The 23,334-nt window shown below is 40.8% G+C and overlaps 1 protein-coding gene across 32 annotated transcripts in view; it reads left to right on the top strand.

The window, feature by feature from the left end:
* Positions 1–23,334, top strand: part of TCF7L2 (transcription factor 7 like 2) — a 201,656-nt gene that overhangs the window by 164,181 nt on the left and 14,141 nt on the right. For 12 of the 32 annotated variants that reach the window (XM_045023564.1, XM_045023565.1, XM_045023554.1 and 9 more), the window contains exons 5-10: positions 7,009–7,141; positions 9,479–9,581; positions 12,449–12,535; positions 18,884–19,024; positions 20,057–20,216; positions 20,961–21,080. In XM_045023564.1, coding sequence (XP_044879499.1) covers positions 7,009–7,141; positions 9,479–9,581; positions 12,449–12,535; positions 18,884–19,024; positions 20,057–20,216; positions 20,961–21,080 — 744 coding nt within the window. The remainder of the gene's footprint in view (positions 1–7,008; positions 7,142–9,478; positions 9,582–12,448; positions 12,536–18,883; positions 19,025–20,056; positions 20,217–20,960; positions 21,081–23,334) is intronic. The other 20 variants (XM_045023566.1, XM_045023567.1, XM_045023556.1 and 17 more) reach the window with 6 other exon arrangements.

Genomic DNA, 23,334 nt, shown 5'->3' with positions numbered 1-23,334 from the left:
AGGAACAATGTATCCTCTTTCTCTCATGTAAGATACGAGAAATGGTCTTTGGTTTAAAGGTTTTTAATATGCTCAGCTGCCTCAACCTTCAGGAAACCAAGCATCTAGCCAGTGGCGCTCATATTGGAAATCTTCTTGTTTACCTAATTTGTTTTAATTTTGTGATGCAGTAACATAATGGTAAGAGAAGTCTGGATTTGTGTAGGCCACGATTCATTTACACGAGGGTGGCTGATTTGTTCAAGTGTTGTAAAGATTTGGTAGAAGAAATGCAACTGAAGGCTTTCTCTTTTATTGATAAAAAATTGCGAATGAGCGAGGCAAAAATTGACTTTCATAAACTTTATGGGAAGCAGTTTTTGAAGGACCTCTAAAGGTTCTACTCTCTGAACAGGCACTTTTCTCTTCTGACCTGGCATTACTGTAGGAACTATAGCACTCTTTACCTTTTAAAAGCCCAAGTATCATTTTTTCACTCTTTTTTTTTAAACTTCCGCGAAAGGAAAATTAGCATCCCAGCCAGCTTTAAAAGCGAGATCAGCACTACAGTTCTTCTTTTAATAATAATAATAAATAAGGCTTTATTAATATTTTAAATTGTTCTGTATAATACATAACAAGCAGTAGGTAGGCATGCAAGATCTGGTTTCCTTTCTTTTAAACTAGCCAGTTTGTAATTGTCACCAGTTTGGTTTCCTTTTTGCGAATTTGAGTGGAAATTTCCTGCGAATCTTAAAGATTCACCCCCACCCCCCGCCTTCCCTTCAATGCCTCTTCCTATAGGAAGAATGCAGAAAATGTTGAGTGTGGAGGGGTTAGTGAACATGTGATGCTTCAAAACTCAGAGAGGAGTTCAAAAGGAAAAAAGAATTCACTTTTCTTAAGTGAATTGCGGAGCGTTACAAGCCAGGAAGCTGTCTTTGTGTTTGTTTGAGAAATTCGGGGTAGGCCAGATTTTGGAAAGCTGGCTGATTTGTGCTATAGCAGGTAGGCCCTTGTTTGTTAGAACAATTCTGCAGCTCCGAAGAAGCCATTGAAATAGAGAGAGAGAGAGAGAGAGGAAGCAGTTAGAAGTGCAAGAGTGTTTGTGGTTTGGGGGGGAAGGGAGTTGTTAGGGGGGTGGGTTTTGTCAAGCGCTGTCTGTGGGGGGTATTGTCCCTACACATGGTTGTCTGTGCGTCTGTCATCATTTGTGTGAAGGAAGAAAATGAGCCTTTTTTAGTAGGGAGAGTTCTGGTTATCAATAGAGGCCTTGTCCTCTGTTACAATAGGCAGTTAGCTTAGGGCAGGACCTTAGGCAGAAATGAGCTACGTTAAACTGCGAAAGGGCTCAGGCCACTGTATTTGCTATAATGGGGCAAGGGGAAGTAGATTTCAGGAGCAAATGCTTAGTCAGGTGTGAAAACATTATTTAAAAAAAAAAAGAAACATTCCAAGTCCAGTTAGTAGCCTAAGGAGAATTGACTTAAATCTTTATTCCTAAAGGAAATTCTCCATCTGTGTTGTTTTTTGCTTTTTTTTAATCTTAGTTTAGTGTCTGTGTGTGTGTTTTGTTTTGTTTTGTTTGAAATCAGTCTGAATTATTGATGTTAAGGCACTTTGGGTTTGGTGTTACCTTGTGAAAGTTAACAGTGCCCAGCAAGAGCTGTTACTTGATCATTTTGAAGAAGATGGTGAAGAAGGCAGTAGCAGTTGTCTACAGGTGGTCTGATTTGTTGGGCACACTGAAACCGTGGGAGAATATTTCTGTTTGTTAAGACTTTTCTGTTGATCTAGTTTCCTGATAAAAAGATTCACCCTTGTGTAAGACCAATCAGAGATGTCAACCTTTAGAAAAGACAGTTCTTTACTCTTTAACTGGCTCTCTGCAGCTGTTAACTTCTGTTAATATTTTACTGGTTGCAATCAGCATAGCTATAACAGCAGCACCGGGAAAACACTCAGGCGACCAGGTATACACCTATTTTTGATGTAAACTGGTCCTGAATAAGTACCCTTAGCTGGCGGGGAGAGAGCAGTCCCTGGGAGGGCCGCGTAATTCAAGACCACTGTAGATCTTCTGCATCCACCCTGGAGGAGGGGAGAAGACTGACAAACCCTCTTCTGTGCTGCTTTTGTTTTATTGTACTAGGCTCATAAAGGCACTTTCAGACCCCATCTTTCTTCTGCAGAAAGGGAAAGCAATAGGGGAGTATTGAAGAGGAGGACATGGCAAAAAAGACAGGCGGAGCTATCGCTCCATTTGTTTTCACTATCTGTTGATTAATAGGTTTAGAGGTGAATGGCAAGCTTTCATTCCTCTGAGGTCACCCATCATGGAGGAAGGGTGGGGGGTCTTGGATATAAGTGCCTAATCAATCTTTCACTTGCCACGTTCCAAATTATGAACAGTATGGGGGGTGGGTAGGGGTGTCTAGGATGGTGGCAGAACATCTCCTGCAGGCTAGCAGGACTTGACGCTTTAAGAACACTTGAAAGGTTAGGGGTCAGCCAAGGGGGTCTTTCTCCACGCTGTAGTCACAGGAACTGTGTGTATAGAACGGGAAGATTTTAAGCTTTGCTTCTTGCAAAAAGCCCCTTTTGCCCTCCATCGTTAGCTATTCAATGTATAATTATGGGTATAGACTAAGAAAACAAGGGAGATTCAAGGTTAGGGTGCCTGGCTTGGTAGTTAGGCCAAGAAAGGCTTCTGCATCAAACAATGTAACAGCTACAATCCAAGTTCCTTAGTGTCTTAAGGAATTTTCTGTGTTTTTGTATTTTTTGTGTATCCGTTTTTACAGATGCCATATTAACCTGGCACAATAGATTTCCTGTTTTCTGTGCTACACTTTTCTCTGTGTTCATGTTAACATTACTTTGAATATATACCAAGTTTTTAATCACCTGAGTCAAACTATGCCCTGATATACAGGAATTACAGTAACAGAAACTTCCTATTATAAGTTTTTATTTTCGCATCTCCAGTAAAATGAACAAAGTGTTATTATTATGTTCTCACTCGGGCAGGCAAGGATTAGAGGGCTGGGTGTTTTTAGTGATTGAGGAGCTATTAATCATTATACATCTTATATTAGCTTCTTCAGTAGATTGAAAATATTAATTGGAGGGATGTGTTACCTTCATGGCAGACGGTTCTACACACATATATAGCTCTTTCATTTTAATGTCGTTACCATGCAGCAAAGACTAACGCACAATGATTTCACACGCAATTGCCAGCAAGTTTCACCAAAATTATTCAGATTCTTTTTGGGGGCACCTGTCGGCATTTAATGCACACCCATTTTAACATCCCCACACCCTGCATGTCTCCCCAATCCACTTCAGTCCACAATTCAGCTTTGCTTTTTAATACTGAAGGTTCAGTTATGGTTTGAGTCATCTTTGGTTATACATTTCCAAAACCGTTATCAAATTCCTGGGTAGAGATTTAGTTGTTGATTCCACGTGGGTCTAATTTCATCTTTCCTGCATCAGACATAGCCAGTCAAGAAAAACAAACTTGTGATGTAATTTGTATTTTGTCCTCTTTCCCGCTTCAATCCAAAGCACTAAATACCTTGCTTTAGAAGAATGGGGGAGGAGGGGCTTCGTAGCAGGGTCTTTGGAACGCTGTAGATGTGTATTTTGGGTTTTGGGGTTTTTTCCTGCTGTTGCATGCATTGTTGCTAATCTGTATGTAGTGGTACAGCTCCACTTTTCACATACGTCATACCATGAATGGGATGTTTAAAGTTGCTGTTTCCAGAAAAGAAATTCCATTTTCTCAGAATGGCTTTTATCTTATATCTTAAACTCTCCTGGGCAAAGTACTAGAAAATACACTACAGAGAGCAGTCATGCATTGACAAGAGGGGATGGGCTAAAATGACCTAGTAGGTCTTTACTATCTGTAACTTTTATGATACGCCTGGTTATAGCCATTGGGGAGTGTTAGGGACAGCACTTGTGTTAGGGACAGGCAAAGCTCCCATTGACTTCAACGAGAGAAGCAAGTTCAACATTAAACCTGCCCTAGCCTGTCTTGTGCTGTTTTTCAAGGACGCTTATTTAATATAGTTCAGTAATGTTGCTTTTAAAGACTAGCTTGTTTAGTTGGTTTATGCATAACTGGCAGTTCTTCTAAACCATTCATCCCTTCCTCTTGCAAATTATTGGCTATCTTCACACTGAGGCAAGACCCTTCCCCCTTCTTTTTTGATCTGCTAAATTCAGAATATTAAATATAATACAAATGCAGAGAAATCTATGTTGGCTGTAGTGTAGTGATACAGTTCCGACCTTACTTGAAGACAGACACTGATTGGTGGTTGGTTGGTTGTTTTTTATTTTTTATTTTATTTTATTTTATTTTGCCTTGTTTAAGATGCAACTGTAATTTCCCCATCCTCCCCAAATCCACTCCTCCCTGTCCCCCGCCTCCTGCAGCATGATCACAGTGCTGGGAAGAGCCGAAGGCCCAGATCCTATAAACCCATACTCGCATGAGTCGTCCCTTTGACTTAAGAGGGACCCAGTTGCATGAATGAAATCTATTCACCCGAGGAAAGGTTTGCAGGCTCAGGCTCCGACTTCTGTTCTTTGTTGGCAAGGTGTTACGTAAAATGATAATTTGTCTCTTCATGCTTGACTCATGCCATTTTGCAGCGGTGTTGCATGGGCTCTTGGAACATCAAAGCAGTGGGTGGTGGTTTCACACAGTTTACATGCACTGTCAGAGCCAGGCCACCACAGGGGCTGATAAGTATGCAAAGCCAACGTTATTCTAAATGTTGTTATTTTTGTCAATTTGTCTGACCCTCCAAAGTTGTTTCTTCAGTAATTTTTTTTTAATTAATCAGCTTGGGTTGCTTAGTGGTTTCTATCAAAAAATTAACCTTCTGTAAAAGCCATATCTTATTTTGTTAGCATACTGGGGTCTGGCTGAATGCTTTTCCAACCTGATGTCTAGCAGTGCCCTTCCAGTTGCTCCTCTGTGCCACTCTTACCAGCCGCACCACGTGTTACCCGATAATAAAGATTCACAAATCTCTTGGCCAGTGATTCCCTCTTGTCAGGAATTATAATTCTTTGTGATCCGTAGTTTTCAGATGGTTGCTTTGCACAGAATGTCACATGGTGCTGCATGGAAAAGCCTGGTAGTTTGGACAATGTCTGTCTCTTTGGACAATACCTAATATGACTTATTTGGCCAAAGTTTTCAGTATTGCCAAAGTTTCCCAGCATAGTTCACTCTTAAGAACTCAGAACTTTGTTAGGCTTTTTCAATTGACTTTTTTCACATAAGGGGCCAAATCCAGCCCTCGGATGCCCTGGCATAAATGCAGAGTAACTGTTGTGGTCAGCATTGTAGTCTGTATGACACGCCTATGATCCTGTGAGCACAATACTCTGGAATTGGCAGCACTGGATTTCACATACTAGCCATGATCTACGTCACACAGCTACTATGTGGCATGTGCCACTGTGTGAAGAGATTAAAAAATAAATAAAAACAAAGCAAAAGTTATGGAAAATAGCTCACAAATTATCATTTGAATCTGTCCCCAATAGAAGATGACATTAGACATTAACCTGCATTTGAGATGTGTGGTGCTTTTCAAAAATTCAGTATGCTTTTTTTCCCTCCTCCTGTAGAAATTATCACCCTTTAACAAAAGTTGGGAATAAAAATAAATGTGCTTTTAAGAGATGCACAAAATGATCAGACTGAGCTCAAGTAATATTTTGTTTAATACAGCGCTGGGGAAAAATATCTGCTTGACAACTTGTACCAGCAAGTTTCAGTCCTGAATTCTAGTGCCCTTCAGGAAAGGGGATTAGAATGAAAACGCTGACAGACCCTGAACTGTAGTGGCGCTAGTGGGCGCTGCTGGAGTATCACTTCTTTCTTTTAATGTGGTTCCTTTTACTTGATGTTAATGCAAGCTGTTCCTTACTTAAAGTAATAAAAGGAAATGAAGACACATTCTAAAATGAAACTTGACTCTAATCCATTCATCATCTAATACTAGCCTCTTTATCTTTGCTGGTACCTAATCTGGTTAAATGTCCCTGTTGTAGGATTTTAGTGAAAATCCTCTGTGGGGAATAGGGTTTTTTGCAATTGGATTACTTGCAGTAAATGGTCCAGTAGTTCACTTGTTTCAGCTTAATTTTTTCTTTGTGATCTTGTAAGGGTAAGTTACAGTTCAACCCGCTCTTTCTTTCTCTCTCTCTGTATTTCTTTTTTTCCTGAAGAAAGAAATACAGAGAGAAAGAGAATAATTTTGCCACTTATGAAAACATAACAAGAAAAATCTCATGATATATCTGCATGACTTTTGTGGTTTTTATTTCTTTTTGGCCAAGTGACTTTTTCATTTCAACGTCTGTATCTACATTCCTGCCGTTATTTGAAAATCTGCATGTTTTAGTAGCACAATTCATCAGTATCCAGTTAACTGATTAGTGCTATCTGTTGAATTGATAATTAATCAGGTCTCTTATAATATGCATAAGATATGCAGGTGATCATCTGGCAGTTTAGTGCTGCCAGATGAAGGGAATACTCCAAAATTATGAGGACTTTTTATGCAGCCTCTTTATAAAAGAAGTGTAAAATGTAGACTGGTAGCTGGGAGAGAAGAGAGAGACCTTCAGGTCACTAAGCATTTGGGGTCTCCTGCTAATTAAACTGGGGGACTCCGTCAGCAGCTCACTGAAGAGCTTGCATGCATCACAGAGGTGAAGCGTGAGGAGTCGTAAGAAAAAAATCTACTGCCCCAATAGGGAGCACGAAGGGTCAAAGAGAATAAAGAAAGATTCTTACCCATTTACTTGTGAACAGGATGGGGGGGCGGGCGGAGAAAATTGCCGCAGAAACACGGAGGGAAAACATAAGAATCATGTTACAACTCTTGGCAACATACATTTCTTTAGATAATTCCCAAGGCTTTAGGGGGGATGAGTGTGCAGCATCGTTAACAAAGGGTGTTCCCCCACATCCCCTTTTTCTTTTGACAGTCTAACAAAGTGCCAGTTGTGCAGCACCCGCACCATGTACACCCTCTCACGCCGCTTATCACGTACAGCAATGAGCACTTCACACCAGGAAACCCTCCTCCACATTTACCAGCCGACGTAGATCCAAAAACAGGTAGGTGGGGAGTCTGGTTGTGAGGGGGTTGGAGAAAGTCGTCTCTGTGGTTTGTTTTGAGGGGTGAATTTCCCATGCTGCAGTGGCAAATGGTTGTGAAATATGCTGAGAGAATCCAATTTGCTTTTGAACCACTCTCCTAAATTAGTGAGGCTTTAGATCTAAACCTGTTGGGCTAAGTTTTCATAAAAAGCCCAAGAAGCTGCACATGGAACGCTGGGCCTTCAGTCATCTAAGCCTGTATTTCTGTGCAGCAGAGGTGGAGCAAATAATGCACATTTAGATCTCTGCCTGATTTGCCGGAGCAACCCAAGGAGTTAAACATGTTCATTCTGTGATCTGCACTTACAAAATTGCAGCTGGAATTTTAAAGGTGGAAGGTCGCAGTCAGTTTCAAAATGAATCTCTCTGATTCCCCAAAACCCATTGTTTCTGTGTCAGAGGTTCAGCCATTTTTCTCTTATAATCTTGAATTTCCATCCACCCGCGCTGCTTTAGTTCCATCTGCACACTTGCAACTTTTTTCCCCAAATGTCAGTCTACCCAAGTCTCAGTTCACCCTGAAGAGCAATCTTCTCGAATATAGAGCAATATAAAACCCTGCTTAGATTTACTGGTCTTAGCAGAATAGAATTTACATGTTATTCTAACTTTAAAAAAGGGGGTCTCTGTTTAACATGTGGCCCCACAGAAGTCATATAAGATATGTCTATACTCCAGTTAAACACACACCGCTGGCCCATGTCAGCTGATTTCGGCCCAGGGGGCTTAGGCCATGGGGCTATAAAACTGCAGTGTAGACATTCGGGCTCGGGCTGGAGCCTGGGTTCTGAGACCCCACAAGGCTGGCAGGTCCCAGAGCCCAGGCTCCAGTCTCAACCCAAACATCTACACTGCAATTTTTCAGCTCCAGAGCCTGCGCCCCACGAGCTGGAGTCAGCTGACCCCGGCCAGCCATGAGTGTTTTACTGCGTGTCCTGATACCGATAGTGTCAGTCTTCCTTTCTTCAGCCTCCATAGAGTTCTCAGTGGCAGTGTTTTGTTGTTGTTAATCCAAATCCCTGCTAGTTAATTAGAAGGCAAATTTGAAACAGGGAATACGTGTTAGAGTTTGTCGAAAGAATTGCTCTATCATATGCAGATAAATTATCTAAACCCCAGCTCGTGAATGAGCTGGTACACTATTAGCTGTTGTTCACTTTACACACCGCAGCTGGGGCTTCCTTTTAATTGTACATAATGCTAACTTTGCATGGCTTAAAAGGAGCCGTCTAGCCATTCCTGTAAAGTGAATGGCATAGTCAACCACTCATTTAAATAATGGCAGTACAGGGAATAGCTTTTAAATGGTTATCGTAAAACATATGATTAACGTCTGTAGACTGTTTACTTTTCTTCTGTGAACATTCTTTCAAGTGTGCAAATAGCTCACTGTATGGTTAAAGCTCAGTTAATCTGTTTGGTTTTTGTAATGGAGAAAAAGCAGCGTCTGCATGAAAATGTCACACAGGGAGATTTAATTTAGAGATTAAAAGCTTCCTGGGTGATTTAAAAAAAATACTTTTCAGCCATGAATGCCCCTGCCTTTTAATGCTCTCTGTTTTAATTCTGCTTCTGCCATACTATTTGAAGGTCCCAGTCCTATAACCATTACCTGCGGAAGTCCCATTGACTCCAAAGGTAAAGGTTGCAAGATCAGACCTTATATTTGGAGCTGAATTCCTTTAGCTGTGAATATGCACAGCAACAGGACTAAAATATCCCCACGCCTCTTCTTTTTATCAAGCACTATCCAGGACTCTGTCTTCTCACCTTCAAGATTTTAGGGTAGAGTGGAGACACAAACCCAAATGCCTCATGCTCACCCAAAAGTGGGAACCACTTAGATATAATGGTTTATTTTGGAGGTTTACTCGGAATGGGGCACAAGGAGGGGAGTGGCTGGGGGCTCCATCCTTTCAGGCCTCTCAGAGAAAAATCCTGAGTGATTGGGGGAGGGGACCGTCTTTTTTGTTCTATTTGTACAGCACCTAGCACAGTGAGGTCCGGGTCTCTGATGGGATTGTAAGGACTATTGTACTACAAATAATTAATAATGGTCTTTGGTGGCAGGGTCGAGAGGATCAAACCTCCCCTGTCGTTTGATGAATCTCATTTACTTACAGTATAAAGTGGCCCGTTCTGGCAAGTGCAGGTTAAGGCAGTGGGCCGACTGTTGGAACTAGTAACCAAAATCACTAGCATAACCACGGCATAGAAACCGATATGATTTTTCTACCCCCTTTTATTTCCTTTCCTGACCCAATATTTATGCCATTTCACTTTCCTCTTCCCTAGGAATTCCAAGGCCTCCGCATCCTCCGGATATATCTCCTTATTATCCGTTATCACCAGGCACTGTAGGGCAAATCCCCCATCCGCTAGGATGGTTAGTACCACAGTAAGGAGTTCCATTTTTTTATTTCCATTTTGGGTTTTTGACATGTCTAATTTTTAATGTAAAAATAAGTGTGTATATGTATTGAGATAAGTGTATTTGCCAGCTGCCACTTTATGATGTGGGTGAATTGATAACTGCTCAATTAAGATTAAATAAACCTGGGGCTCTGATACCAAGTCATATGATATTAAGCAAATATGCGCACTCAGATATCACTACACATATATATTGTCTTTAGCCAACCAATGGCCTGTGAGACATAAATTCGTAGCCTCTCTGTTAAAACACTTTATAAATACATCTTTGCTGGATGTCTCATTTTTCACAGTCCCTGAGTTTGATTTTGTGGTGGCTGATGATGGTTTCAGTGGTGTGGGTTTTTTTTAAATAATGTCACCATTAATGTAACTCTGTAATTACAACTGCATTGCTCTTCTACGCTATGAGTCCCTGTTTTCCATGTGGGGATGGGCAGAGTTTATGTTGATTGGCGAAATGGGTGACATCTGGTTGAAAAGGTAGCAACTTAGGAGTGAATTTTTATTAAAGACAAGAAAAATGAATTAGTTCAGATTAAAGGTGGCCAAAAAAAAACCCCAAAACCCACCCACGGGGAATGTCCATTTGTTTTTTGCACGTGTAGAACTTGTAGGGAATGGGAGTCCCTCAGATAAAATGCTGTGAGTCATTGGTACCTGCTGCCTCTATGTTGCCATCTCTGAACTGGGTTTATAATACCTCCTTGCCCCACAGTTTAGTTGATTATTGTTTGTAAAATGCACTGAGGTCCTGGAAGAAAAGGGTCTCTGCATTACAGTATAATTTTTTATTGCCATAAGATGTGTTATTCACATATAAAGGATATTTCAGGCCTCACTGATATTGGGAATCTCAGGCTGAGTTTCCCAAGGGCATGAGTACTGCATTATGCTCTAGGTTATTTGCTCTAGCCACATAGGATGAAGTTCACCTGTCTTTGAGGAAATGGGGTATATATAAGGAGCTGAGTAAGAGGTAGAGGCCATAAAATTCATACATACACCCAGACCTGAGGACATGAATTGGGGATGGAGTGCAGTCCTTCCATGGTCTCTATACCAGCTATGAGGAGTCCCTGGTCACTGGATATGCATATGTGGATTCAGGGAGACCTTGACATGACCTGGCCTCAGTGATCCCTCCTCAGAAGCCCACATGAGAGGTTGTTTCACACACTTCCCCTCCTCACAGGGTTATGGTGCTTGGCGCTTACAGGGCATGAAGGGGTCTTCACACTATAAAGAAGAGGGGTTGAAGTTCACCCTCGTGCTGGCCCTGTCCAAAGGGGTGAATTTCACCAGAAATGCACAGCTCTAGCAGAAACAGAAACACAAGGCATTGTTCTATCTAAACCAAATCCCTGTATGTATGTGGCGATTTCTCTCCTGCTCAATAAGCCAGCTTACCTTTAGGATGCAGGCCCCACACTCGTATGCACTGGCCTTTTTTCTCACAGTGGCGAGTCCATCCAACCTGTATTGTTCTCAGGCATCACCTGAGTCTTGTGGAATAGTTGTTTATTTTAATGGAAGAGGTTTGTACAATAAAGAAGATGGCACTCCTGACATATAAAATAAATACACTCAGCTTGTGACTGAAAACGGAAAAAAGTTAAAGTGAGGGAGTAATGGATAGAAGTGCCCTCATCTCTTACCAATGGCCAGGTGTCCCTTTTTTCTCCTTTCCAGTGGAGCCTTATTGTGTCTTGGTATTTTGTGGACATACATGTCACCTTTGGGCATTAGATCATGTCTGCCATATGCAGGTGCTTATAATCACAGGATGTGGTGGCCAGTTTCCTAATGCATGTGGAAACACTCACCTGCATGTCAGGTAGGAGGCTTACAACCCAAATCTTCAATTTACCCTGCTGTATTTATTTACCTATTCACAATTTTTACATTCTTTTTGTGGGACCTTTTGTTATGGGTTGATACCAATAATCCCATCCTTTAAAAAACTGAATCCTTTTTTAGTTTAAACAATCATACAAACATCCAGCAAAGGTAGATAAGGGTTTTCATTTTAACTTCTCTACCTCTTTTGTTTCACAATCAGCTACTGGACCCACCTATCCTAAACTGGCCTGGTTATCTCATACGGGTTATGCTTAAAAAACAAAACAAAATAAGTATCCTACCAGCAGAGCTGATATCTATTTGAAGGACAGATAAAAAGAACTAGCCAGCACAGACAAATCTCAATCAGAAAAAGTTATGTGTCTTTCATGAGGATGCTGTTTTGCATGTTGCTGTATTTTTTAATTATTGTAATGAGGTGTGATTGTCTATTGGTTACCCACAATACTTCTTGGGGACTCTCCCCCGGTAACTCTTGTCAACACTTGTTAATCTGACAAAAGGCTACAAATTAAGCTCTGTTAATTTAATGTTTTCTCACCGAGATCTAAATACCGAAAGAGGCCCAAAGCGCAACTGAAGTCCTTTGATTCACTGTACTTTATTTTGGTATAAATTTACATTCATTATTGTTTTCCTTTGGATGTGTAGCCCTCAATTAGTGTGATGGCTCCATTAAAGCAAGCGAGACTTCGCCTTTAATTATTACAACAAAACACCTAGTTTCAGCTTGGGGAGAGGGTCTCTATTGACATAAGCAGAGGTTATAAAATTTAATTAGCCATTCCTATCAGATTTATGGCATTCAAATTGTTCTGTGTTTCTTTCCTTTGATCCTTGCTGTACAATCCCCAAGATTTTTGTTCTGATCAAATGAGAATAAAGCTTACTGTGCAGAGAGGGTTTTTTTGTTTTTTTTAAAAACCCTTTTTTCTTTCTCTCACTATTTTTTCCCCTTCTTCTTTCCAGGCAAGGTCAACCAGTTTACCCAATCACAACAGGGGGATTCCGGCATCCCTACCCAACAGCTCTGACTGTCAATGCTTCCATGTCAAGGTGAGTTCAAAGTACTGAGGTCCTGAATCAAGGGCAAATGTAACTCCTCTTAACATTCTCTGTAGAGAAGTGTGTTTCATCTAGAAAATGCATTTCTGGAAGCATTTAGTTAAGCAGTCATTTCCAGTTTGCAAAAAACAGAATTGTCCCATCTGATGAGAAAGGGAGTCACAACACAGCCATTGAACTTCAAAGTATGGGAGGCGGGGACTGTGTTTTTTGAAGCCAACTAATTGAAAAATATAGTAGTCCATGACGTTGAAAAAGCAAGAAGTCCTGACATGTTTTGCTTTCTCAGTGGCTATCATCCAGGGCAGTGCTCTGTGTAAGAAAGGGGAGGGTGCGGGTGTATTATTGTTATTCAGGCTGAGTTGGAAAGAAGGTTATTGTGCTTTTTCCCCATTCCAGAGCTCAAAACACTAGTAGTCAACATAAAAGTACCTCCCTGACCCTCTAAAGCTTTAGAAGTATATACTTCTCCCCCTCCCTATCTCCAATTAATTCCAGCTAATTTTCCAGGGGCTGCTAGTTTTATTTACAAACTGGTTGGCAGCACTATGTTTAAGTAATCACTAATTGCTCCTAATGATAGTTTTATTTTCTGTTCATCTGATTTTCAGTCTGGTTAATTAAATCGGTGGAGGTTTAGACTTTCCTGATGGGCTGAAACAGCTAATCCATTTTGATGATGGCACATAATTAAATTAGCATGCATTACATAGCAAGGTTCCACATCTCTTTCCCCCGCTCCCCCCTCGCCTACATCTCTGCAGTTAATACATGCAGGTTAGAGTACAGAGGAAGATTTGAGTAGCGAATGGTAACTCCTACCTTAAGTAACAGAAACCTGTAGCCAGGGCTGGAGAGTGAGTGGGGAAACACTCGGTATGTGTTAAAGATATAAAATAAACTTGATAACAGAACGTTCACTTGTTGATACAGTGAATAAAAAGAGACGCCTGGAAACCTAAATTTGTATAAAAGGGCCCAGTGCAGATAGAGATCCAGGGCTGGGGAAAAGCTGCAAATTAAGTGACAATTCCCCTTTAGTCTTTAAAATATGTACAAAAGATTTGAAGGTGTGAGGTGAGGCAAAGTAGAGCTTGGTTTAGTTTAATTATTATTAGTGAGGCTAGTTTCTTTCTTTCTTTTGGGGGGATGCTATATTCCCAAGACAGACCTTATGAAAGGTAGCTAGTTAAAAAGAGTATACAGCAAATTAAATACATTATTGTGGTAATGGGACTACAGAAGTACAGGTCTATTATACTTATGGCAGTTATAGGAAATGTAGGATCCTTGCCCTGTTCTAGCACACCCTTTGATATTCATTCCATTCAGCAGCAGGGCCAGGACTTCTCAGAATTAAGTGATGGGTCATTATACTTTAAACACCATGGAGAAGCCTAGATTGGCAATTAAACAGCACTTGCTGACACTCGCTTGTGCCACCCTGTGACCCCCTTTAGATTGAGATGTTGGAGCTCGGGGCCCTCAGCCTGCTAAATTGGTAGCAGGCACTTCTCCTGACGAGGGCTGGCTCTGAAATCTGCCGGCTTCAAAGGGAGCAAGATCATGTATAAACCATAATGTGGGTGCACCGTGGCTCAAAAAATAAGGCAGGAATAGATGAAATGTTACAAGTGCAAGGGGGAAATGAGAGAATAATGACAAATCTAATGCAACTCAAAGCAGAATTGTTGCACAGAAAAATGCATCCCACTGCTTGTGCATAAAATCAAGGCAGGCAGATGACATCCAGTTAACAGAAACATGTCAACAGTGAAGTAAAGTGAGAGTGAGTAAGAGAGAAGCCCCTGAGACAGCCAGGAACAAAAAATTAGTTGTCCTTAACAAGTTAAGGCTCATCATTATATTCTGGCTTGGAGCCATAAAAGCAGACAGGGGTATATAATGAGCTGCTTAGAATTTTTAGGATGTTTATTGCAATTCATGGAATCTTGTCTGAAGAAAGGAATTTCTCAGGCAAAGGTGTGTGTACTGCGGGGGGCGGGGAGGGGTGTTTGCATATGCATGCACACGCGCACACACACCGTCTTTCTTTTTATCTGCATTTATATTAAACGCACGTGCACAGACACATATATAGATACTGAGAAGTATGTTTAGACACATTTATTCTTTGTTTCGGCCCAGAGACTTCTTTTGTATTTTACCAAGTATGGGCAATCCCTATGGACAGACCACCTTAAAATGTGTAGTTAGGCACATGGTTTCTCACACGCCATGTCATCCGTGAGAGCGCATATTAAACACACCTGCACACCTCCATAGGTGAGCCATGTGAAGGAGTCTAATGTTTCCCCTCAGAAGCTAGGTAGTTCAGAAAAAAGGCCGCTATTCCATCATGAACTCACCCACATGTGCCAAGGCTCTTCAAGAGGCATGTCATGTCATGACTGTGCTCAGTTCTGGAAACCCTGCAGTACGTAGACACATGCCAGTTTATTTCTCTCTCTCTCTCTCTCTCTCTCTCTCTCTCTCTCTCTCTCTCTCTCTCTCTCTCTCTCTCTCTCTGACACACACACACACTCTCTTTCTTTATCTGTCACACCCAGGCTCACGTACCCACCCCTCCAAAGGCCCTAGTCCACATTCTTTCAAACCAGTTTTAAAAAGTGTACCCATAATTACCTGCACTGTGATATTGACCTTGCATTATAGTGCTTTTCTGCCCAGAATATCCCCATGGGTCTTTGCCATCTTAATAGTCACACTTAATAATTAAGGACACAACTATAAATAGTTTATGAAGGGCTAATAAATTATTAATTATTGTTTAATCAATTGTTAGTGTCCAGGGGTTGCTTATAACTTTCTAATAATGTCCTTATAATACCAACCAGATACCAGAAACACTATTAACTGCAGCGCGATTATCTATTGATCCTTTATTACCCCTTTATAAACTATTTATAAATGTATCCGTAATGCAAAGGGTAACTAACTTAACAAACTGATGGGTAAACAATACACCCACCACTGAAAAGCAGCCACCTCTGAAGTGAAACCTGGCAATAGTTTGACGGTGCGCTGTAACGTTACACAGCAGTTATGCAGTGGCAGTGAAGAATACCTTTTGTAATGGAAATTTCAGGGAAATTTAGTTTTGCAGAATGTAATTACCCAAGCTGGAATTAAGCCAACTCCATAGTTAGCACTCCCCAGCTCTGACCTCTATGCGACTATAAATAAATAACTGAACAGACTTGGGGTATGACCCAAAGCTCATTGAAGTCAACGGGAGGGTTCTCTTGACCTTTTGGGTTTGAATTAGGCCCATGAATCACACTTTGAAAGCCAAAAACGTAACTAAAAACTTGCAATACCAAGCTTCAGCTTAATCTCCTTTCCCTAATGCAAGCTACACTTTGTATCTGCAGTTTATTAACTCAGAAGGAAGCCATTCTCATTATCAAACAATAACTAGAAGTTCCTGGCAAACACAAAAACCTCCCCTGGACAGATGCCACTACTAAAGTTTACCTGTCAGCAAGTGATTATTCAGTGGTAGTTGCCTGTTGATAGAGGTTGCCACATCTTTGAAATGTAAAATATGATGGCCGAAATCCTGGCTTCACTGGAAGTTTTTGCTATTGACTGCAGTGGAGCCAGGATTTCTCCCAATATGTATGTGTTGTATGTACATACACCTGCATACATATAATTAATGTATGCGTATATACACACAGTTAAAAGGGCTGGTCCGAAATTTCGAAAACTTTTGAAATTTCTGTACAAAGTAAAAAAATGGTTACTTTTTAGGTAGATTATTTTTTTCATTTTTTGACCAGCTCCTATTAAACATTCTGCCAAAAGAAAAAAAAATAAACCAATTTTTTTTTGTTGAAATTTTGTTTCAACTGAGATTTTCTGACCCAATGTAATATACTGTGTAAGTGGTATGTGTCATTTGTGTGTGTGTATATATAGCTATAGATCTATAATAGTGAGTTTCTCCAACTGTTCTTTGATTATTTTCACTATTTGTATCCTGTTAGAGCCTACAGGCCCAAGATCGTAGACACTGCATAGACACACAGTGACAGACAGTCCCTTGCAATCTAGGTAGACCTCACAGACAAGAGATAGGAGGGGGGAAAATGGCCCAGAGAGATGAAGTGATTTACCCATGGTCAGATAGCAGCTGAGTAATGGAAATGGAAAGAGAACCAAGGTCTGCTGACTCCCGCACCAGTGTGTTGTCGACAGTGCTAACCTGTGCAGAGAGAAAGTTCCTTTTCCCTGCTCAAATGTTCTGTTCCCCTGCTGCCATCCGCCTGTCTTTTCCGGGGCAGGGAGGGAGAGACCTTTTGACACAAGAGTGGTTGAACAGCCTCCTTGGAGACCCAGGCCAATGAGGGCTCTTTGGTACCAACAGTAAAAGTCAAGAATAATAAGCACAGTCTATTCCCTGTCCTCCTCTTCCCCTACCATCAAGGCCAAGTCACCTTCCTTTTCTCTACCTCTTTCTGCCTAAGGCCTGAATTCCCTCTCCAAAGCTTTGACCACCTTTGAATCCTCTTCCCTTGTCAGTCGGATCACTCTTCCCACCTCTGCCATCAGACCCAAAACACCTCTTCTTCCTAATGATCCTGAGCTCCACAAGGTAGTAGAAAAAAGTCTGCAAAGCTGTACTGGAAAGTTATTTACCAAAGGGTCGCTCCATGTCCTTCCGTAAATGTAGTATAAAGTATTTAGACCGTGCATTCTTAAAGAACGTATTAATATAGGGTAGAAGCAGCAAAGAATCCTGTGGCACCTTATAGACTAACAAATGTTTTTGCAGCATGAGCTTTCGTGGGTGAATACCCACTTCTTCGGATGACTTGCATCCGAAGAAGTGGGTATTCACCCACGAAAGCTCATGCTGCAAAAACATCTGTTAGTCTATAAGTTGCCACAGGATTCTTTGCTGCTTCTTCAGAACCAGACTAACACGGCTACCCCTCTGATACTTAATATAGGGTAGAATATTAACTAAAAAATACCATGAAATCCTGTTGTCACATCTCTGATCTTTGCACAGGTTCATATTTAATATAGCAGTCAGTTGTATAGATTGCTGCAATATCAACATAGATATTTAGCAGGAAAAGTCATTGTAGGCACATAGTAGAAGAAAACTCCTATTCTTAGCCTGTACCATATAGCTGTACCATACAGCTGTACACATACCACATACATATGGACCTGTCACTGGGCCAAGCTGCTCTCAGAACCCAGGCATTTACACAGAACAAACATCGTTTAGAGAACATACCACTTTGGTTTCTAGCCCATTTTGGGGGTTGGAGTTTTTGTAGAGTGTAAAATCCCCCTTGGCCCAAAGGTCTAGGCCAGACTGCATCCTGTGAAATCCCATTGCCTTCAGTGAGGTTGCCTGAGAGAAAGTTGGGGTTATGCTTTTTTCTTATTTACTGTGAAACCTTTTTAGACCACTGAGTAATAATAATAAAGCTAAATACTCCTCTGAAAGCTTGTTTATTTGTTATCTGTGAGTATGCCTAAAACAGCTTTGGTGTGTATATTTTATGGCCCTGATGCTGCAGTTAGATTCACAAAAATGGACCACGTTTCCCTATGGATCCAGCTGTAGGATCGAGGCCTGTGTCTATGTATTTGACTATGTGAATTAGAATAGATATAGTTTCTCTAGAGTTTTGTAATTTAAAAAAAATATTGAGGTATTTTTTTGAGGTTTTGTTTGTTTTTTACAAGGCTTAAGCCTTCCTATGTAAACCTAATGGTTCAAAATTCACTTCATTCCCTGATCTTCCCACCTTCTGGTAAAGCAGTATATCGCAGAGGTTAACCAAACACAAATAAATATATGATTTTGCTCCATCCATAAAATGTGGCTAATGAGGCATGTACAAGGATTGTCAAAAATGCATATAAATCGTGGCAGCATGAATATTTTATTTTGCTGTCAATATGCAACAAAAGATGTCATCCTTAATTCTCAGCCTGATTAGGACTATAAAAATTGGTTCACTAGTTGCCACTGGTAATTTTACAATAAAGCAATGGACTGCTGGTTTCCCTGCAAGTAGCTGAAATTCCACTTTTCCATCCAAGTTCGTCAGTTGAACTTGCCTTTTGTTAAAGACATTAAAAATCATAATGTCTCATGTCAGTAATGATAATGAAGGGGAAGATTGGTTTTAATGACATTAGAAGAATCATTATGTTTAATTTATCACTAATTAATGCTGCTGCTTTCATATGCTTTGTCTAGCTGTCATGTGCTTGTTATGTGTCTTTTTTTTATGTGTGTACACATCCCTCCCCATTCATTCATTTTTATTCTGACGATTTACACAGCTTTCTCTCCTCTAGGTTTCCTCCACATATGGTCCCGCCACATCATAGTTTACATACGACTGGAATCCCTCATCCGGCCATAGTCACACCAACAGTCAAACAGGAATCTTCCCAGAGCGATGTTGGCTCACTCCACAGCTCGTAAGTTTCACATTCATAGTTTTATTTTTAGAACAATCTGATTGCAAAGGGGGGGGGAGGGGTGTTTCACACGCAGTTTTTAAAATTCCGGCTTTACTTTGCTATGATTTTATTGTAAAATATATGTGAACAGGTTTGATTGTTTTTTCTAAACGTAATTGACCATAATTTTATTGGCCTTGTGTATCAAAATAATAATAATAACTTAATTCCTTGTAACACTCCTGAGAAGTAGGTGAGTAGCTGGGGAAAATGGAGTATGTTCGTCAAGATGTCAAATAGTTAGTGTCCAATAATTTTGTCTGCCTCTTTTTTAAACGTCCAGCTTGAGATACATAAGTGCATCCAACTGAGCACCCAGAGATGAGGGTACCCAAAATTAGAGGCTACTTTTGGCGGGGTGGGGTGGGGGGAAGGACATAAGTGACTTGCCAAAAGCCACCGAGGGAATTGGTGTTAGCTCTGCAATTAGAATTAAGGCAAATCTTGTTTTTCCTGCCCTGTACTCAGAGCACGCCTGATACTCCCCGCTCTGGACAGGGTATTTTTTCCCCATTTAATCATATAGGTGATATTTGGGGGCACGGGAGTGTGTTTTATTATTGTTTGCATTGTGTTAGTGCCTAACAAACCCAGCCATGGACCGTGGTCCCATTTTGCTAGGCACGAAGTTCCCAGATTCTCAAAGGTATTTAGTCTCCTAATTCCCATTGATTCCAGTGTGAGGATCTGGGCCTATTTTCCTTACTTCTGTTTTAAAAAGGGATAAAAATAGACCTGGCTAGGTTACCTATACACCTAGTGGGTTTCTTGTAAGACTGTGGAAATGGTTCTCATGTAGCGGCCAGCTTACTCTACTGTACTCTAGTTTTCAGTGGCCAGTTGCAGAAGTTTCAGTATAAAATGAAGGTAGTGTTGCTGCAGAGCTGTGTTTAATGGGGTTTATGTATAGAGATTGGGGGCAATGAGGATGATGAACGTGCGAGAGTTCTCACTATGCGATTCTTTGTCTGTTTTGTCTTCATCACCCAGAAAACATCAGGACTCCAAAAAAGAAGAAGAGAAAAAGAAGCCACACATAAAGAAACCTCTTAATGCGTTCATGTTGTATATGAAGGAAATGAGAGCAAAAGTGGTAGCAGAATGCACATTGAAAGAGAGTGCAGCCATCAATCAAATCCTTGGTCGAAGGGTAGGTAACTAATGTAACCAAAATGAGAGAGAGAAAAACCATATGGTGAAAGTCTTCAGGAAAAAAAAATCTATTGCAAAGATTTTGTCCTTATTCTGGGTCTGTTTTGCTAGATTATTTTGATACGTGTATAGGGTTGAAACGTCTATTTCAACAGAAATCAAAATCAACCAGAATATCTTCCTGCTTGTATTTATGTTTTGTTTTCATGAGCATATTTTGCTATGTGGCGCCACTTGTGGGACTGAAATAATAATGAGATCTGTTCTTTTTCTGCTATTTCCATGGTCTAAGGACTTGAAATCCCAGATTTCATGTTATTTTGGTCCTAGAAATGGCTCACTGTGGTTTTTGGGGGGATAAGGGAGGGTGTCTGTGAAGAATGTAAATACAAGGACTAGCACCCTCACAGACTAGGGGAGAAAAAGGAACATGGGAATGAGTATGGGAATAATGAGGAGAGGCTGCTTTTCCAAAACCAGATCTTGGTCCCGTTAACAAATGATTGTGGTTTGGGCCCATCTTCAGAAAAACAAAAGGACTGAATGACTATAAATGATTAATTCAGTCTCAGCTGGGTAAACCAGAGTCGTAAATAAAATATTAACTGGCTGTGTGCCAGATTATCTATTTTTATCTGGTGTTTTTATGAAAATGGATATACGCACACACAGAGCATGTTATTGATGTACTGTATTTTAAAAAGTTGTGCCTTTGATTCTCTTTTCTCTTCCCCAACCTCAGTGGCACGCATTATCCAGAGAAGAACAAGCTAAATACTATGAGCTAGCGAGAAAGGAACGACAGCTCCATATGCAGCTTTACCCAGGCTGGTCCGCACGGGATAACTATGTAGGTGGCTATGTAGGTGGATATTTTTTTCAGTAGTAGAGTTTGTAGAAATGTATTGTTTTTCTTGAACCTGCTGAACTACGTCCACACACCCCGCACAAGCACTACTTTGCAAGGGCGTCTCAGGACCCCAGTCTGGAAACAAGAGCGGATGCTCCACCCGCATTGCCAAAACAATTGGGTACAATTGACAGCCCTCTGTTTGGAAGAGGCTCCCTCACTGGGATAGCAAAGGATGTAAAAGGTTAGAATTGAGGCATGTGACTAGACCTCTGTGAAGACATCTTGCAGGGTGTCTGCCTTCAGTGTGCCAGCCTCTGGAAGATGCTTTTAGGCATGTGCTCATTTAAAAAAAAAAAAAATTCTCCCCACGATGCCTCCCCTTCGTCCCCACCAAAAATGAATCATTAGTGTCTTGTGCTTACCTGTGTGAGAGTATAGTGGAAAGTGGAAGAAAGACTTATCCTAGCTTCAGAGAAGGACTGGCAACGCGTGACATGTTTGAAAGTCTTGCTCTCAAGTGGGGCTAACATAAATTATTCCACGCTCTACTGTTGTATATTTCACGTATGTTATGCCTTACTGTGGCCATGTTTTAATATGCTTCTATTGTTTGGGCTTTTTACACAAATACCTTGAGACTGCAATTTGCAACCAACTGGTGGGATGTATTCAGGTTGATTTTTATTTATTTTCCCTCTTGAGAAAGTCTGTTCACAGCATATGTACTGTTGTTAGCTGTCTGGTTCCCAGCTTAGTCCCCAGTCCTTACTATTGAGTGTAGTGCTCTCCTCCATGAAAATTAAGCACTGTGTCTGGTGTAAGTGTTTACAGAATTGAGTCCATAAATTCTTAACAGATTGGTAGCTGCTATAATCCTGGGGCTTGGTAGAAGCTTTAAAACCTTCAAACACAATAATGTAGTAAGGCCCCTTCTTCCCATATTTGGGAAGTATTAACAGGTTTACAAATCCTCGCATGTAAATATCAGAAGCAAAACGATAATCATTACAGCAGCGAGTTTTTGTTTAAAGAAACGTTACACAGGAATATGGTTACCAGATATCTCTGTTTTAACATGGTTTTACCATAGTACAGAATGAGCATCATTGCAACACCAATGATGTAATTTCTAGTGATTTGATTAAATGGACTGAAATCTCTGATTACAACATATTTAACAGAGCAGGCATGTCGATCACATGTTAATAATAATAAAATTTGACAGGTGTGCTGGTATTTTTGCAGGTGAATGTACTTTGTCTGAGTATCAAATAAATGGTAACCACATTTCTCTATCTAGTTTGATGGATACATAAGTGGTCTGTAGCAGCCACCTCCCATATTTTCCTTTTGAACCATTCCTCTGCGGTTCGACTGTTTTTTTCTTTTGCCAGTGAAAGGCTATCAGTAGCCTAGCATCTACCAGCAGATGAGAGATTAAGTCCTCATTTTCTTTTGTGTGGCCATTTCCACTGGGAAGCCCCAGGAGGATTACCAAAGGCTCATTTGGTAATGTGCTTTGTGATAGTACAATCCGAGTTCTCCCTAATGATTGATATGTCCACCATATATGCATAAAATCTCCTCTTTCAAACTTAAGGCCCTTGGGGGGAGGGATAGCTCAGTGGTTTGAGCATTGGCCTGCTAAACCCAGGGTTGTGAGTTCAATCCTTGAGGGGGCCGCTTAGGGATCTGGGGCAAAAATTGGTCCTGCTAGTGAAGGCAGGGGGCTGGACTCAATGACCTTTTGAGGTCCCTTCCAGTTCTAGGAGATTGGTATATCTCCAATTATTACCTTTATCCTGCAAACACTTACTGTTAAGTGTTATGCTTTTCTCTACATCTGGTAGTAGTTTTTACAGGACTGAACCCAAACTTCTTGTATGCAGTATAATTGTAGCTGTGTTGGTCCCAGGATATTAGAGAGACAAAGCGGGGGAGGTAATATCTTTTATTGAACCAACTTCTGTTGGTGAGAGAGACAAGCTTTCGAGACACACCAAGTTCTTCTTCAGATCTGTGTGTATAAAAGATATTTCCCTCCTCCCAAAATTCTTAACAGATTTGTAGCTATCACAACCACGTGGGTCGGAAGAAGCTTTAAAATCTCCTTACCCAATAATATAGTTGTTATGATATTTGGAAACATCCAAGGCCGTGATCCCGGAATGTGACTCTGGTGGAGTATTTCCTTGCAGAACTCATTGAAGATTCGGGGGCCAAGCCTGTAAAATTGATGTCAATTGCATTTAGTAAACTTTTT

This window comes from Mauremys mutica, chromosome 7 (genome assembly GCF_020497125.1).
Source record: "Mauremys mutica isolate MM-2020 ecotype Southern chromosome 7, ASM2049712v1, whole genome shotgun sequence".
NCBI classification, from domain to species: domain Eukaryota; kingdom Metazoa; phylum Chordata; order Testudines; family Geoemydidae; genus Mauremys; species Mauremys mutica.
The sequence above is the reverse complement of the archived record's forward strand: the minus strand, read 5'-3'. Positions and strand labels throughout refer to the sequence as shown.